The following is a 14,027-nucleotide window of genomic DNA, read 5'->3' as shown; positions in this document are numbered from 1 at the left end:
CCAGATCAATAGTCAAGTCTCCTTCGCTAGCTCCCATTATAATTTACCTTTTATGTTTGGAATGCCCTGAAAGCCCATTATTCTGCCTCCTTCTGATTTCCACTTACACAGTCCCTAAGTGACTTCATCCAATGCCATTGCTTTAAATGCCCTCTGTAGGCCAAAAGCTCCCACGAACCTTCAACCCTAACTCTCCCCAACCCTCCAGACTCATGTTTCCAACTGTCTATGTGGCATCCCCTATAGATGACTAATAGCTCAAACTTAACGCTGGCGAAGTAGAACTCCTGCGGTTTCCTTTTCCCCTCTCCCAGAGTTTCCCTGATCTCAAATCGGATCTGGTTGCTCAAGTAAAAAAATGTAGGAATCATCTTTGATTCCACTTGCTTTTCCTCACCTCTCCCATCAGCAAGTCCTATCAATTTTACCTCCAAAATATCCCAAGGCAATCTACTCACCAACTCTACCTCTGCTGCTCTCTTCTAATCCATTCTCACATTGAAGCTACCACAGGTCTCCTAACTTGTGTCCTTGCTTCTTCTCTTGCCTCTATAACCCATTTTCCACACAGCAGCGATCTCTTCAATGTAAATTATTGATAAATCATGTCATTCGTCTGTCCAACCACCTGCTATGGCCTGAATTTTTGCGCCCCCCCCCCCCAATTCTTATGCTGAAATCTCCAAAGATGATGGTATTAGGGGATGGAATATTTGAAAGATGCTTACGTCATGAATGTAGAGCCTTCATGAATGGGATTAGTGCCTTTATAAAAGAGGCTCCAGAGAGCTTCCTGCCCCTTTCACTATGTGAGGACACAGTTGAGACAGGCAATCTGCAACTTGGAAGACAGCCCTTAGCAGAACGTGACCATGCTTGGTGCCTTGATTTTGGCCATTCCAGCCTCCAAAAATGTGAAAAATTTCTGACGTTTATAAGCTACCCAGTCTGTGGTATTTTTTCACAGCGGCCCGAAGGGACTAAGACATTACCCCTCTCCCATCATTTCCCACTGCTCTTGGATTACAAAAGCCCTACATTATCTGGTCTTTGCTGCCTCCCTCCCCCAACCCCAGCCTCAACTTTTACCACTCTCCCCCAGATTCACTACACTCCAACCACACTGGCCTTTCCCTTCATCCAACACATTAAGTTTTTTTTCCCCTTTCTTAGGGTTTTGCACTGTTTCCTCCACCAGGAAGATTTTGCCCCAATTTCACACAGCCATTCAGGTCCTAACTCAAAATGTGTGCTCAGAAGAGGCCTTTCCTGACCATCCAATCTAAAAAGCCTCCCAGCCACTCTCTCCTATCACCCAATCTTAAGTCTCTGCATAGCACTTATCTTTTTATGTTTAGTGTAAGCTCTGCAAGACTTCATCTATCTTGTTCCCCCATCTAGAATGGTCCCTGTCACATAATAGGTGCATGATAAAAATGTGTGGAAAGAATGAATGGGGACTTCCATGGTGGCGCAGTGGTTAAGAATCCGCCTGCCAATGCAGGGGACACGGGTTCGAGCCCTGGTCCAGGAAGATCCCTCATGCTGCGGAGCAACTAAGCCCGTGTGCCACAACTACTGAGCCTGCGTTCTAGAGCCCGTGAGCCACGACTACTGAGCCAGCATGCTGCAAATACTGAAGCCTGAGCACCTAGAGCCCGTGCTCCGCAACGAGAAGCCACTGCAATGAGAAGCCCGCGCACCGCAATGAAGAGTAGCCCCCGCTCGCCACAACTAGAGAAAGCCCGTGTGCAGCAACGAAGACCCAACACGGCCAAAAATAAATAAAATATAATAAATAAATTTATTTAAAAAAATGAATGAATGGATGAAAGGCATCATGATACTTATTCAATAATGCAAGTCCAAACCAGGAATGACAATTATTTACAAGAGATCAAAGAGAATGGGCTCTCCCAGCTTACCACCTGAAAGCTCAATTTACGTTTTGACTTACGGTCTGGTTCCAATTAAACAACAGATTTAGCATCTATTTACCTAAGTGCCAAGGAAAGGGGACTCATCATAAAAATTCACCTGCTTAGCTCACAGGTGTTCTTGGCTTGCTTCTTCTCTAGGCATTCAGCAATAAATCATTCCAATAATGTTTCTATAATGCTTAGGGGAAAAACAAAAATTTTAAAAATTACACCAACTTCTGTGATATGGCAAAAATGTTTATTAAAATCTTTTTTTTTTTTTTTCCCCAAGTATGAACTTTATTGGAAGGAGTCCTTCGAATTCACTCTCTCATCCTGGACAAACAAGCTAACAAGTACTATATACAGAATATAAAGCAGTAGTAAATTAGTCCACATAGTAGCATAGTGAAAAAAAATGGGACTTTTCTGGAACTCAGATCATTCAAAGTGGCAACTCAGGTGATCTAAGAAACCAATTATATTCTCATGGTTTTCCTTCTGGTTCAAGATCTGAAGAGTTAGGTTACCACCACCTGTTTTAAGAGGTAGAATATATGCTTTCGAGTAGTCCACCATTTACCAGTCAGCCTGGCCTCGGGAGATTCTCATACCTCAGCCCATCTGCCTTAGGTGATGGCCAGAAGATCTCTATGCCCCAGACAGCAAAGCTTCCTGCTCGTCTCTACTTAAGATCCATGAACCGGATATCCATGATGAGAAGGAAGTTCTTAGGCAGTGGGCGGGGGGCTGGAGAGAGAACAGTAAACACCTGATGCTCTAGGTCCACACTGGTCACAACGATGAAGCCGGCCACACTGGTCTCTGAAAGGTTCTCCTCTGTGCCCTCAGCAGAGCTGACACTCAGGAGGTGGTGCACCATGTCTCGGCCAGGGCTGACGGGCACTAGCTTGAGCTGATTGTCCTCCTGAGACATGCCCAGAGGCAGACAGGAGTCTGGGATGGTGGGTGCCCCAACTTTGTAGATTTTCACATCTGAAAATTTGACATTGAAGGCGTGGGGATAGAAACAGCCCCGGAATCCATAGAAATACTCACGGATACGCTCATCCCTACATTCCCGCCGGAAGTCCTTGGAGCGCTCAACCACGCCCCCGGATTTAGGGAGCAGCACGGTGCGTACAAAGTGAGGTAGGTCCCGTTTCAGTTCATTGTACAGTCGTTCTTGATCCAGAACCACAACTACGTCCACCTCAAAGGCGGACGCTGCATGCACCAGTGCCTGGTAACCAGAGCCCTTGACCCAGCCGCAGGTGTTAATGACACAGCCACTCACAGAGGCCCTTCGGTTCACTTCACACCTTTGGTTGAACACATCTGCTAAACGAGATGTAATCTGCAGAAGAAAGGATCGAGGTGAGGGAAAAAAAAAACCCCACAGAAACAAACCAACCCACAGCTCTTTTAGCCTTCTTTAGAATAAGTGGAATTAGATATAAAAAAATGGACATTCTTAATGGCTGTGGTTGTGACCCCATAACGTGGATTTAATTTTTATTTTATGTTGCTTCTTCTGTCTCTTGTGTTTCATGTCCTAAGTAGAAATTTAATAAATCACTTAAGAACAGGTCCATAGAAACGTGTACCAATCTGAGGTTGACTTATTTTTGAAACCGTCTTTTCCAAAATCATGTGGCAATAATACCAGCTGAGAGGGAGCAAAGAATTTTAACTGGCAAACTTCTGCACAGCTTCCAACCCTGACAGCAGCCCTTCCCTCCACCCCACCTTGGCCCTAGCTCTGACCTTATTATAAAGCTTGATGTTGGTGCCAGGAGTGGTGGAGCCAAAATGATACACCAGAGGGGCCTGGATAGAGAATCCCTCTTCAACATCTGCTGGCCGCTCAATGTAGAGGGCCCCCATGGTACCAGGGATGGACACAGAGCCCTGGCCCACATCCAGCTCCACGTAAGTGGGCCGCCGGCCCAAACGCACTGCGTAGTTGAGCAGCAGACGGCACACTGTGGACTTGCCCACATCAGTGGGGCCCACTACCATCACCCGGGGCCCTCGCTCTTCTTCCTTCTCCGCCTGCCTCCGCATCTGCTCCAAGGCTGTATGAGTGTTGAGATAAAGCAACATAGGGGTGTCCTTGGAGACATAAGCCACCTCGGTGCGGCCACTGAGCTGTAGAGAACAGCCATGCCAAGTGAAAACAGCCACCTTGGCACCAGCATCAAAGGTGAATTTCTTGTTTCGGGTCAGCTCTGTGCCAAAGATTTCTGCCATGCCAGCGAGCAGCTCCAACTGAACTGACTGAGATGCCTCCACCTCAAAGCGAAGTTCTGTTTCTCGCTCTAGTTCAAATTTAGTGGTTGGCTTCTTGTCATCATTGGCCTCCTCTCCCATCTTTTTTGTGTGGCTGCTGTGCCTAGAACACAAATATCAGATCAAAACAGAGGTCAGGACTCACTTCAAAATCCTCCAGTGGACGTTTCTCCTTACCTTGCTTCATACTTCTTCTTACCTCCGATCACCATCTGTCTCACTATATATTTGTTTATTGTCTGTCTATCCTCACTAGGACGTAAGGGGGGGTATTTTTGTTTGCTGCTGTAACTCTAGTACCTAGAGTACAGCTTGACAACACAAAGGCACCTCTATAGAAACACCCAGTGAATACATGACTCGGAGTAAGAAAACGGTATCTACAGTTTGAAAGACTTGATTACATCACCTTCATCGCCCTACTGGGATACTCCAGACTTAAAAAGGCAATAGATGCCCAATCCCTAACCCTCTCAGTCAACAAGAAAGGGAACCAGCAATCCGGATGCAAAGCAGAGAATACCGGCTTCGGACTCAAAACAGCAATAAGAAAACAGCTCAGCAACCACTGGCAGTGTCTTTAGACAAATAAAATCACTTAACTTCTCTGTACCTTTTCCTCAGCTGTCAACTGGAGGAACTTACACTTCCTCACACAAAGTGTTGCTCTGGGGATTAACAGCGATTGCTGGAGTGGGGGAAAAAAATCACTACATAAACTAGAAAACGCCGAGGAACAGCGAAGAATCATCTCCGATCCCGGATCGCAGCTCTAGGTCCAGCATCTGTCCCAGCCTCCCCAGGCACCGAAACCTGCCCAGGCTCCAAGGAAGCGACGGTTGCGTTCCTGAGCTTATTATCTTACCTGTACAGCCAAGAGCCCAAACTTGTAAACCAAAAAGCCCTCACTAACTAGGACCTAAGCCTAACAGCTTGCCTCACTCGCCTAGACCCACGCCGGAAACTCAGGCGTTTCCGCACTTGCGCAGTGGAGAAGCCGCGGCCGCGCGATGCCCCCTGTGATATGTAGTTGTGCCAGACAGCCGCGAGCGATCGAGCTCGCGCAGCCGCTCGGCTTTCTGGGACTTGTAGTTAATGGATTGTTTTTGATCGTGACGTCAAAGGTGGGCGGGCGGCGGCCGTCATTGTTCGCGAAGCCCGGGGGCGGGCGGAGTAGGAGGAGTGGCGGTTACGCCCCCGCGCGGGGCGGGCACCAGCAGAGGGGGCCAACGGTTGCTGAGACGCGGCGGTCAGGGCCTCTCGCCACAGTACTCTCGCTCACCTGCCATCCATCCGGGAAGGGGTAGGGCGGCGGGATGGGAAGGGGACTCGCTGGTCTAGGTCCCACGATCGCCTGGAAACGGGGAAATTAGCAGAACCGCATTTGGATACGAGGAAACCAAGGGGTGGGGAAAGTGGAGGAAAACAGCTTATCAGAGAGTAACCTGGACTGTCATCCCCAACCCGACACAATGTTTGCCCCCTAGAGAGCATTTAAAAAAAATTTTTTAAATAAACGAATAGAAGTCCAAGAATTTCTTCCAGTTACTCTGCAAGTCAATCATTACCCAACAACCTCTCTCCTATTGAGTGGGGAGTTTTGTTGGGGACTCTGTTTCCCGCCCTAAATCCCTGACAGTTATACAAGGTCAGTCATTTAACCCCACAAGCAACAGGTTAGGCCACGTCTTTAAGCTTCTGATGCGTTTGGACTTCGGAATCTTGTATTCTTTGGGCAAATCACAGACTTAAACACTCTGAGACCCAGTTTTTTGACTGTGAACTAGCGATAACAGTACCCAACCTCTTCAAGTCGTTTTGAAGACTGAATAGGATGATGTATGTAAAGTACTAAGCCCAATGCCTGTAACATAGAAAGCATCTGATGTTAGCTCTTAAGTTATTGTAAGTTGAGGAGGGGAAGCTATAACGATGCCATCTATCTGTAGTTTACATTTTTCAAAGCCCTTTCAGGTATCCTCTTTCACAGCCACCAGTAAAGTCAGCGTTATCATCTTCAATTTCAGGTGAGGTAGGAGACTAAGGTAGGTGAAGCGATTTGCCCAAGCTAGTACTCAAACCCAAGATTTTGGAGTTTGAGTGCCGTTATAATAATAGCAAATGCATAGTGCCAGATGCCACACAGTGTTCTATGGGCATTACAGGTATAAATCCATTAAATCCTCACAAGAATCCTGTGAAGTACACACTGTAATTGTCATCCCTGCTTTAGAGATGAGTACTTTTTTCAGTCCAGCTCACAGGGTTAATCTGAGTACAAAAGCCTGGTAAGATTTTCTGGGTTGCCTTTTTCCGGCTGGCCCCATTTTACCATTCCCTTCCTAAGCGTGCCTTCCTCACGTCTCACTTCTTTTAATTATTTTGGCAGCACCGGGTCTCAGTTACAGCACGCGGGATCTTCGTTGTGACATGCGGGCTCTTAGCTGGGGCATGCGTGCAGGATCTAGTTCCCCGGCCATGGACCAAACCAGGGCCCCCTTCACTGGGAGCACAGGGCCCTACCCACTGGACCACCAGGGAAGTCCCTCACTTCTCACTTCTCACAGTACTTTTTCTTTGGTGGTTTGCTTTAATTATTTAATTCATTCACCACGCCTCTATTAGTTCTCCAGGGAACTGCCACGTATCCCCTAATCTTTCACCATTCTTCAAAAATTCAATTCTAGTCTTCCCTTTGCAAAATTCTCTCCCTTAGGGAGCTCATCCTCTCCTGTTTCCATGCAGTCTATCTCCCAGATTTGTTTCTTTGCCTCTCCCTTGAGGCAATTTCTCCCAGTTATCTGAAGGTCATCGTAATTTGGGTATTGTATAGCCATCTCAAGCTGACTTTAGGGAGAAGAAACCCCTCCCCCTCCTTTGGACTGCTCTCCATTTTGCTTCTTAAACAGAGTCAGGGCAGAACATTGAAAGCATCTATGCTTCCCTACACTCTCCTTCCTCACTTTCGATCTTTCAACAAGCACTGCTGTCATCTCCACCCCACCCCCAAATAATACTGTCCTCACGTGTCTTGTTTATTCTCCTCTCCAGCTAAATCCTTGATAATTTTCTTCCTGAGTTCATTTAAATTAAGTGGCATCCTTTTTTGCTTCCACACTTCCAAACCTTGCCCTAAAAAACTACTCACCTTCCTTTTCCCACTTCCCACTGCTTTCCTCAACAAATGCCTCCTCCACTTACATTTCCCTTCTCATCTGTTGCCCAGGCAAGAATATTTCCCTCTTTCTTTACTCAGTTCTACCTCTCAATTCCAAACCTCTGGTAACGTCGCTCAAGATACCCACACTGTGTTTTCAGAATTTACCTTAAACCCCAGAATCTTCCCTGATTAAATATTCAGAATTCCTTTCACTTTTTCAGACCCAGCTAGCAGTGCCTCCCATGAACCTTATTTCCCTACCTTAACTTTTCCCCCTCCTTGCTTGTGAAAAGTACTTTGTTTTCTGAATGTTAGCCTTGGTTAGAAATGGGAGTTTTTATCTTAGAGGGTTATATTGTGTCCACCTACTTTAGCAGCTTGCATAGGGCAACACTCCATGAGAAATATTCTGGGTCAACTGAAATATAACTGGAAACCGATACAAAAATAGCAAGAAAGATGTTAAATTCTTCATCAGACATAAATCTGGCATGTGTCTCTTGAGCTATCAGAATTTAATAGTAAATCTGCTCTGGGTTTAGGGGTATTAAGTTGAGAACATTGTTTTGAAATGACAGCAACTATGGTTTACTAAGTGCCTATCACGTGCCAGGCGTTTTTTAGGTGTTTACACGTTGTCTCGCTTTACTTCACGTCTCCATGGGGTAAACGTCATTAGCTTAATTTAGTAGAAGAGCAAAACAGGGGCACGAAGTTTATCAGTAACTCACCCAGTGGTGTCTGGTAAGTGTATTGGCAGAGCCGGGATTCCAGCTCAGGTCTCTCTGAGACCAAAGCCAGACACCTGGACAACATCTGAAGATGCAACTCAACGGCTGTTTTGTGAGCATCTTCTGTATGCAGAGTTCTGTGCTAGGCATCGCAGTCCTGGGATGCAGAGAGGAGTTTCCCAGAGGACCTGCCTCAGAAAGTTTATAGCCCAGTAGAGAATCTTATGTAACGTGGGTGTAGCACAAGTAATTTGGAGGTAGGTGATAAGACGTTCCTGCATGTGAGATGTCATATTTGGTCTATGACTCCTTCGGGGGTACTCAGCTGGAGGCTTGGAAGTGCCTGGTACAAGCTTGGGGGCACTCTATGCCATATGTGACAATTACTGTGTCTTTCTTTTCCCTGCGTCAAGGCTGGTGCCAGAGCTGAAATGGGAGATGTATCATCTTGAATGTGCGCGCGCGCTCCTGACTCTGCACCCGTCTCTCACTGTCACCCGCCTAGCCACCACCTTTCCTCCAGTCCTGCCACCCGTACTGTACGCCATCCTTGCCCAGCCCTGTCCTTCCCCCAGGTTCTTGCAGTCTCCTTGGCCACACCGCCTTCCTCCAGAGCAGCCAGCCTCTCCTCTTGCCCCCGCCCCTCCCGTCCCGCCCCTCTGCTCCCATCCCTCTGCATCACTCCCCCAGCCCCATCCCTCAATGCCTGCGCGCTCCCTTCCTCCCAACCCTCCTCCTGTGTCTCCCAGCCCTGCTCTGACGTGGGAGGTGAGGGGGGTGGGGGATGGATGACTCACAGTGTTATGATGCAGTTCCACAACATACAGCTACATTCACCCACAGCCCGAGGTACAGACGGGAGACAACCTCTGGCCCCTTAGCAGCTGGCCAGCTTTGCAGCCCCAGTCTTGAGCCCCTAACTACCCTCCCCCCGCCCCCATCCCCTTCCCCATTGAAGGAGCGGAAGGAGAAGAGAGAAGAGTGAGCAGAGAGATTGAGAGAGAGAGAGAGAGAGAGAGAGAGAGATAGACGGAGATCTCTGGAGCAGACCTCAAGGTGAGGGGGCAGCCCTTCTCCAAATGAATCTTTTTCCCTTTGCAAATTTCCTCCTTCTGCTGCGTGTTGCTTTCTCCCCTTTGCAAAAGCATTATTCATCCACCCTTTGTCCTCCCTTCCCCCTCCCCGCTGCCTCCGCGCCTCTCTCAGCTCCTTCATCCCTCTCCAAGCTCTGACGGTTCCCGCACTTATTTCCCGGCAACTCTGGCTGCGGCATCAGGCATCACTGTTTATTGTTTTGCTGCTGGTGCAGACCCCCAAAGCCCGCCCTGGGAGCCGGCTGCGCTGCTAATTATTCGGACCCTACCCTACTAAGGAATGCCAGCCCGGAGGGGGCCGAAGCCTCAGAGCAGATGAGAAAATCCTTTGTGAGCAGGTGTCCCCCTCCCTTTTTGTTCCCCTAAGAGGCACGGGATTCGCACCTGTTTCCTGGAGCCTCCGCCTCGGCGCCTCTGCCGTCAGCGCTGGTTGCTCGGCATCCCCCTCCCCCAGCCCTCCCTCTCCCCCACCTCCCACGGTCCAGCCCCATCTCACTTGGGGGAGCATCCTCTCCACCGCACTCCGCTTGCCTTTGTTTTTTTCCCAGTCATTTGCTCTACTCGCTTCTCTCGGTAATCTGAGATGGGGAGAGAAGTGACCCCTCCTCCCCTCCCGTGAGTGACTCTCCGGCCTTCTGTGCAGCCTCTCCTGGGCTGGATGGGGAAGCAGGGGAGAGAGAGGGAGGGAGGCGTGCTGGAGGCTGGGGAAGGAGTCTGAGAGCTAGGACCCGGCCCCCTCCCCAGGCCCCTCGAAGGTGTGTTAGTTGGAGCGCGTCAGAGGGGAGCCTGCAGGCAAAGTTGAAGGCAGCCCTGTGAAGTGGAGGCTGAAGAGTGTTCTGCTGGTGAGGAAGGCCCGTTTCCTAGAGCCAGAGCCCAGTGTCACCCTCAGCACAGCCCACGGTGTCTTCCTGGGCCCCAGCAGGGGGAGAAGACCTGAATCTGAAGATGGTCTCTGCCAGGGGGTCTTTGTAGAGAGAGTGCCTGGCGGCCCCAGGAAGCACTGGAACAGCAGGGGTGCTGGCGGCCACCGCAGAGGACAGGATGAGAGCCCGTCGCCCTGGCTTGCTCAGTCCCACTGCCTCTGCTCTGCCTAGTGGCCTAGCATTGCCAAAGCACTCAGCTGGCATCTCGGAACCAGACTTGGGCTGAACCGTCCACCACGGGCTTGAAGGCCCCATGAAGGAGGGAGAAGACAGCCGCTCACTCGCTTATCAGAACCAACAGGGGACACCTCCCTCGTTATCCAGCACCCTCAGCCATTCTAGGTCTGGAGTCTGGGCATCTTCCTCAAAATTCTTAATCAGGACCCAGCAATTATTTTATCTCATGTCACCCACAGAGTCACTGCTGTTTGTCCTGCCCTTAGGAGAAGGTGAAGAGAAACATCCTCTGCCTTGGGCCCCAAAGCACGGGTTTTGAAAATAAGGGCCTCCACTTTTGCTGCCCATCTTAGACGCTGCTCCACCCTGCAGACACAGCTCAGGAGCGCTGGCCTCCCCGACACAGTCCCCGTTGCCCATTGGTTCCAGCTGTCAGATGCGCCCGAAGGAAAGAGAGTTTCTCTCCTAGGCTGGGTGCCCAAGTCCTTAACCGAGGGCTGAGGCAGCCATTACAGAGGGCAGGAAAGAGAGACCGAGGGCCTCAGAGGCTGAGAAGACAAGCCCAGTGTTGCTTCTGGGCCAGAAGGAGTGGACCAAGGTGCAAGACCGGGCAGCAGCCACGTCTGAGGTCTTTGGTACCCGATGAGACATCCATCAAGTTCTAGTTCCCAGAATGCAGGACTCCAGGCCCAGAAGAGGGCTGGAGCGGAGTGTGTGTACCTGCCTGCCTGCTCTCCTTCCCTTTCTCATCACGCCCCTCCCTCCCACACAAAATGTGTGATGGACCAATTATATTGCAAACGGAGGCCATGAGAAAGAAGAACTGCCAGGCACCCCCAACTTTTTAAAGGCTCTGAGCTCCAGAGACACAGAGCCTACCAGTGCATGTGGGACGCAGATCCTCAAAAAAGAACTGAAAACCAAGGAAAGAACGCTTGCAAATGACGTTGCTCCCATGGCAGCGCTGGTGCCGGCGGGCTGCTCTCGGTGGAAAATGGTGGAGGCTGCTCCCGCCCCAGGAGGGAGAGACACCACCTCCTGGGCTAGAGGCCTGGATCCGCTGCCAGGCTTGCCAGAGCAGACTGTCATCCAGGGGACAGGGAGACCCAGTGCGACCGGACGCTGAGGAGGGTTGCTGGCGATGTGGGGGGGAGTAGGGGTGGAGGTGAGCGGAGCCCCATCTTCTCCATCCCCGCAGGAGGGGCTCCTCACGTGGTCTCGGCTCTCCTGATGCACCTTCCCCTCTTCCCAGGTGACTTCCATTTCTATCTGGTTCACGTCTGGGGGGGCCCTGGCCGGGCAGCCCCCCCACATCTCTCCTGCCCTGAAACACGGCTCTAGCCAACCTGCTCCGCTGCTTCACCTGCGACCGTCTGTGTGGGAGCTGCACGGCACCAGCCCCTCCTGCCCGCCAGGGCATCGTCCTCCAGCCCGTCATGCCCAGCTGCGACCCTGGCCCGGCCCCTGCCTGCCTCCCCACCAAGACTTTCCGCAGCTACCTGCCCCGCTGCCACCGCACCTACAGCTGCGTCCACTGCCGCGCACACCTGGCCAAACACGATGAGCTTATTTCCAAGGTACGCCAAGTGGGGGCCTGCCACTCCCCTCCGCTCTCCCCCCAGGGTAGTCCAAACATCACCTAGGGGTGAGGCAACGAAGTCCAGCCTCCCTCCTCCGCGTCCCGGGGTGACTCAGGGCAAGGGTAACCCTGGGGTCAAGGGCTACCCAGTAGTCACCGTCTGTCCTATGTCTCCGCAGTCCTTCCAAGGGAGCCACGGCCGAGCCTACCTGTTTAACTCCGTGTGAGTCTCCCTCTCTCCTTGTGCATGTGTGCTTGTGTTGTGAATAATTTTCCTCTGGGAGAAACAGGGTGAGCCATCTGAAGGCGGCTTTGCACCTGCTGCCTTGGCCTCTCCTTTTGCGAAGTGGTTCAGGAACTCAGTCTACAGTTCTTCTGCGGGGAATCCCAGCACCGGAAGAAAAAGGCCCAAGCACTAGCCAGAAAAGGGTGGATTGCTGAGGGCAGGGGCTTCCATTTGGAGGGTTAAGCTCTCTCCAGATGGAAGGTCCTTTGGGCTGTTCGGGTTCTAGGCTGACAGAGCGACCCCACCGGGTCCTGGGTCCTTCCTGTTTCCTGAGACAGGGTCAACGTGGGCTGCGGGCCAGCTGAGCAGCGTCTCCTGCTCACGGGGCTCCACTCGGTAGCTGATATCTTCTGCGAGAGCTGCAAAACCACCCTCGGCTGGAAATATGTAAGTACCGGGGGGACAGGGCCACCCTCTGAAGTGGAGTCTCCGTGGCCCTCCAAGCCCCGGTGCCCACATGTTAGGTCTTTGCATGATCCAGAGGGGAGAGGGAGCTAGTAGTGGGTTGGACTGGGTGGGGGGTAGCGGGGTTGGGGATCAGGGGTAACACAGGTGGCAGCAGGAGTGCCGGGGAGGGAACTGCTCTGTCCTGCGTTCACGGCTTCCCCTCCATCAGGAACAAGCTTTTGAGACGAGCCAGAAGTACAAAGAAGGGAAGTACATCATTGAAATGTCACACATGGTGAAGGACAACGGCTGGGACTGAGGGGCTCCGGCAGGCTGTGCCCTTCCTCCGCATGCCCCACCCTCCCCACCCCCGTCCCCTGGCCCTGCGAAGCGTCCATACCAGCATGAGTACTGCCCCACCCCTGGGGGGAACCCGGCTCCCACCACCCCCTCCCCCGCCTCCACCTCGCCACTCCCAGGCCCCTTTGGAACGGGGCCCTGGGGTACCCCAGGGGTGTTGAAGGCTCAGGAGTGGGCAGCAGCCAGGGAGACAGACTGGGGGAAAGGGCTGGCTGTGGGGCCTTCTAGCCCCAAGGTCCTGAAAATTGAGGGGATGGCGGGGCGTAGACTCAGGCAGAGAGGACCACGGGAGGAATCGGTGTTTGCTCCACCTCTGTGAATGAACAGAGGACCAACTTTGAGTCATGGGACTGGTAGATCCTAGGCCACAGAATAGCAGGTGGGAAAAGGCTCGAGATGGAGTGAAATTTTGGCCTCAGACACCGGGAGATCCCGGAGTCTCTAAGGGTGAAGTTTCCCACCCCTGTTTGCAGAAGCAAGGATTCGTTGGGGGTGGAAATCCCAAATCCCAGGTCCTGGGTAATAAAAGAATCGCAGGGGTTTCCATTTCACTCCACTTGTTTATCTTGGCACTGAAGAGGCACTTTCAAGTATCTGACCCTTGCGTGGGCTAGGGAGAGTTGCCCTGGAACAGCCTCACCCCCAGCTGGCAGATTCCAGAGCAAGCCGGCGTTGTGGGCGTTCTCCGAGGCCCAGCCACTGCTCCCTGGCACCCAGTCCCTTGGGGGGAAGGCGGGAAATCAGTGCTACGGGGCCAGGCTTCCTCGTGGCTGCCACCAGCGAACGAAACTTTTGTATGATACATAAAGTGTTTGAGTCTATTTTTAATAAAAAGGGGAAAGCAACTGTGAGGCACTCGGTCCTCTGACTTTTCTTCCTCGTGCAAGTGCCGTACCGGTCACATAACACCCCCATCCCAGGCCTGTCCCTTCACACCACTAGGGGGCAGCAGTTGCTTCGTCAATGGCAAGACACCAGGGGATGGAGATTCAGGTGAGGTTTTGCTTATAAGAGATGGCTTTTGTGAGTGGTATTCCAGCTGGAGTATCCAAAACAGCTCCTGTCTTTTGGAGCCCTTGACAAGTGAATCTGCTTTTGCCTGGTTCGGGCACCTGGAAG

General features: G+C 51.6%; 2 protein-coding genes across 6 annotated transcripts; one reads left to right on the top strand and one right to left on the bottom strand.

Annotated features, from left to right (window-relative positions):
- Window positions 1-1,798: 1,798 nt before the first annotated feature.
- On the bottom strand, window positions 1,799-9,617 carry CLP1 (cleavage factor polyribonucleotide kinase subunit 1). Of its 3 annotated transcripts, none has more exons than XM_060018928.1 (3): window positions 9,581-9,617; window positions 3,687-4,314; window positions 1,799-3,276 (listed from the first exon to the last, which is right to left on the bottom strand). In XM_060018928.1, exons 2-3 carry the CDS (start codon window positions 4,290-4,292, stop codon window positions 2,605-2,607), a joined length of 1,278 nt encoding a protein of 425 aa, XP_059874911.1. In that variant the 5' UTR covers window positions 4,293-4,314; window positions 9,581-9,617; the 3' UTR covers window positions 1,799-2,604. The 3 variants fall into 3 exon arrangements, with proteins under 3 accessions (XP_059874911.1, XP_059874910.1, XP_059874909.1); XM_060018927.1 differs by lacking the exon at window positions 9,581-9,617 and adding an exon at window positions 5,077-5,168; XM_060018926.1 differs by lacking the exon at window positions 9,581-9,617 and adding an exon at window positions 4,389-5,162.
- On the top strand, window positions 9,028-13,753 carry YPEL4 (yippee like 4). Of its 3 annotated transcripts, none has more exons than XM_060018930.1 (5): window positions 9,028-9,158; window positions 11,549-11,873; window positions 12,055-12,098; window positions 12,440-12,548; window positions 12,778-13,753. In XM_060018930.1, exons 2-5 carry the CDS (start codon window positions 11,733-11,735, stop codon window positions 12,865-12,867), a joined length of 384 nt encoding a protein of 127 aa, XP_059874913.1. In that variant the 5' UTR covers window positions 9,028-9,158; window positions 11,549-11,732; the 3' UTR covers window positions 12,868-13,753. The 3 variants fall into 3 exon arrangements, with proteins under 3 accessions (XP_059874913.1, XP_059874912.1, XP_059874914.1); XM_060018929.1 differs by lacking the exon at window positions 9,028-9,158 and adding an exon at window positions 9,729-9,811; XM_060018931.1 differs by lacking the exon at window positions 9,028-9,158 and adding an exon at window positions 11,369-11,461.
- The last annotated feature ends 274 nt before the right edge of the window (window positions 13,754-14,027 follow it).

Source organism: Delphinus delphis, chromosome 8 (genome assembly GCF_949987515.2).
Source record: "Delphinus delphis chromosome 8, mDelDel1.2, whole genome shotgun sequence".
NCBI lineage: Eukaryota > Metazoa > Chordata > Mammalia > Artiodactyla > Delphinidae > Delphinus > Delphinus delphis.
The sequence above is the reverse complement of the archived record's forward strand: the minus strand, read 5'-3'. Positions and strand labels throughout refer to the sequence as shown.

Coding starts and splice junctions, on each gene's coding strand:
- CLP1 (XM_060018926.1), bottom strand. CDS start 4,423: ATGGTGATCGGAGGTAAGAAGAAGTATGAAGCAAG. Junction 4,315..4,388: donor AAGAAGAAGTATGAAGCAAG/GTAAGGAGAAAC, acceptor TTTGTGTTCTAG/GCACAGCAGCCACACAAAAA. Junction 3,277..3,686: donor ACATCAAGCTTTATAATAAG/GTCAGAGCTAGG, acceptor TTTCTTCTGCAG/ATTACATCTCGTTTAGCAGA.
- YPEL4 (XM_060018930.1), top strand. CDS start 11,733: ATGCCCAGCTGCGACCCTGGCCCGGCCCCTGCCTGCCTCCCCACCAAG. Junction 11,874..12,054: donor ACGATGAGCTTATTTCCAAG/GTACGCCAAGTG, acceptor ATGTCTCCGCAG/TCCTTCCAAGGGAGCCACGG. Junction 12,099..12,439: donor GCCTACCTGTTTAACTCCGT/GTGAGTCTCCCT, acceptor TTCCTGAGACAG/GGTCAACGTGGGCTGCGGGC.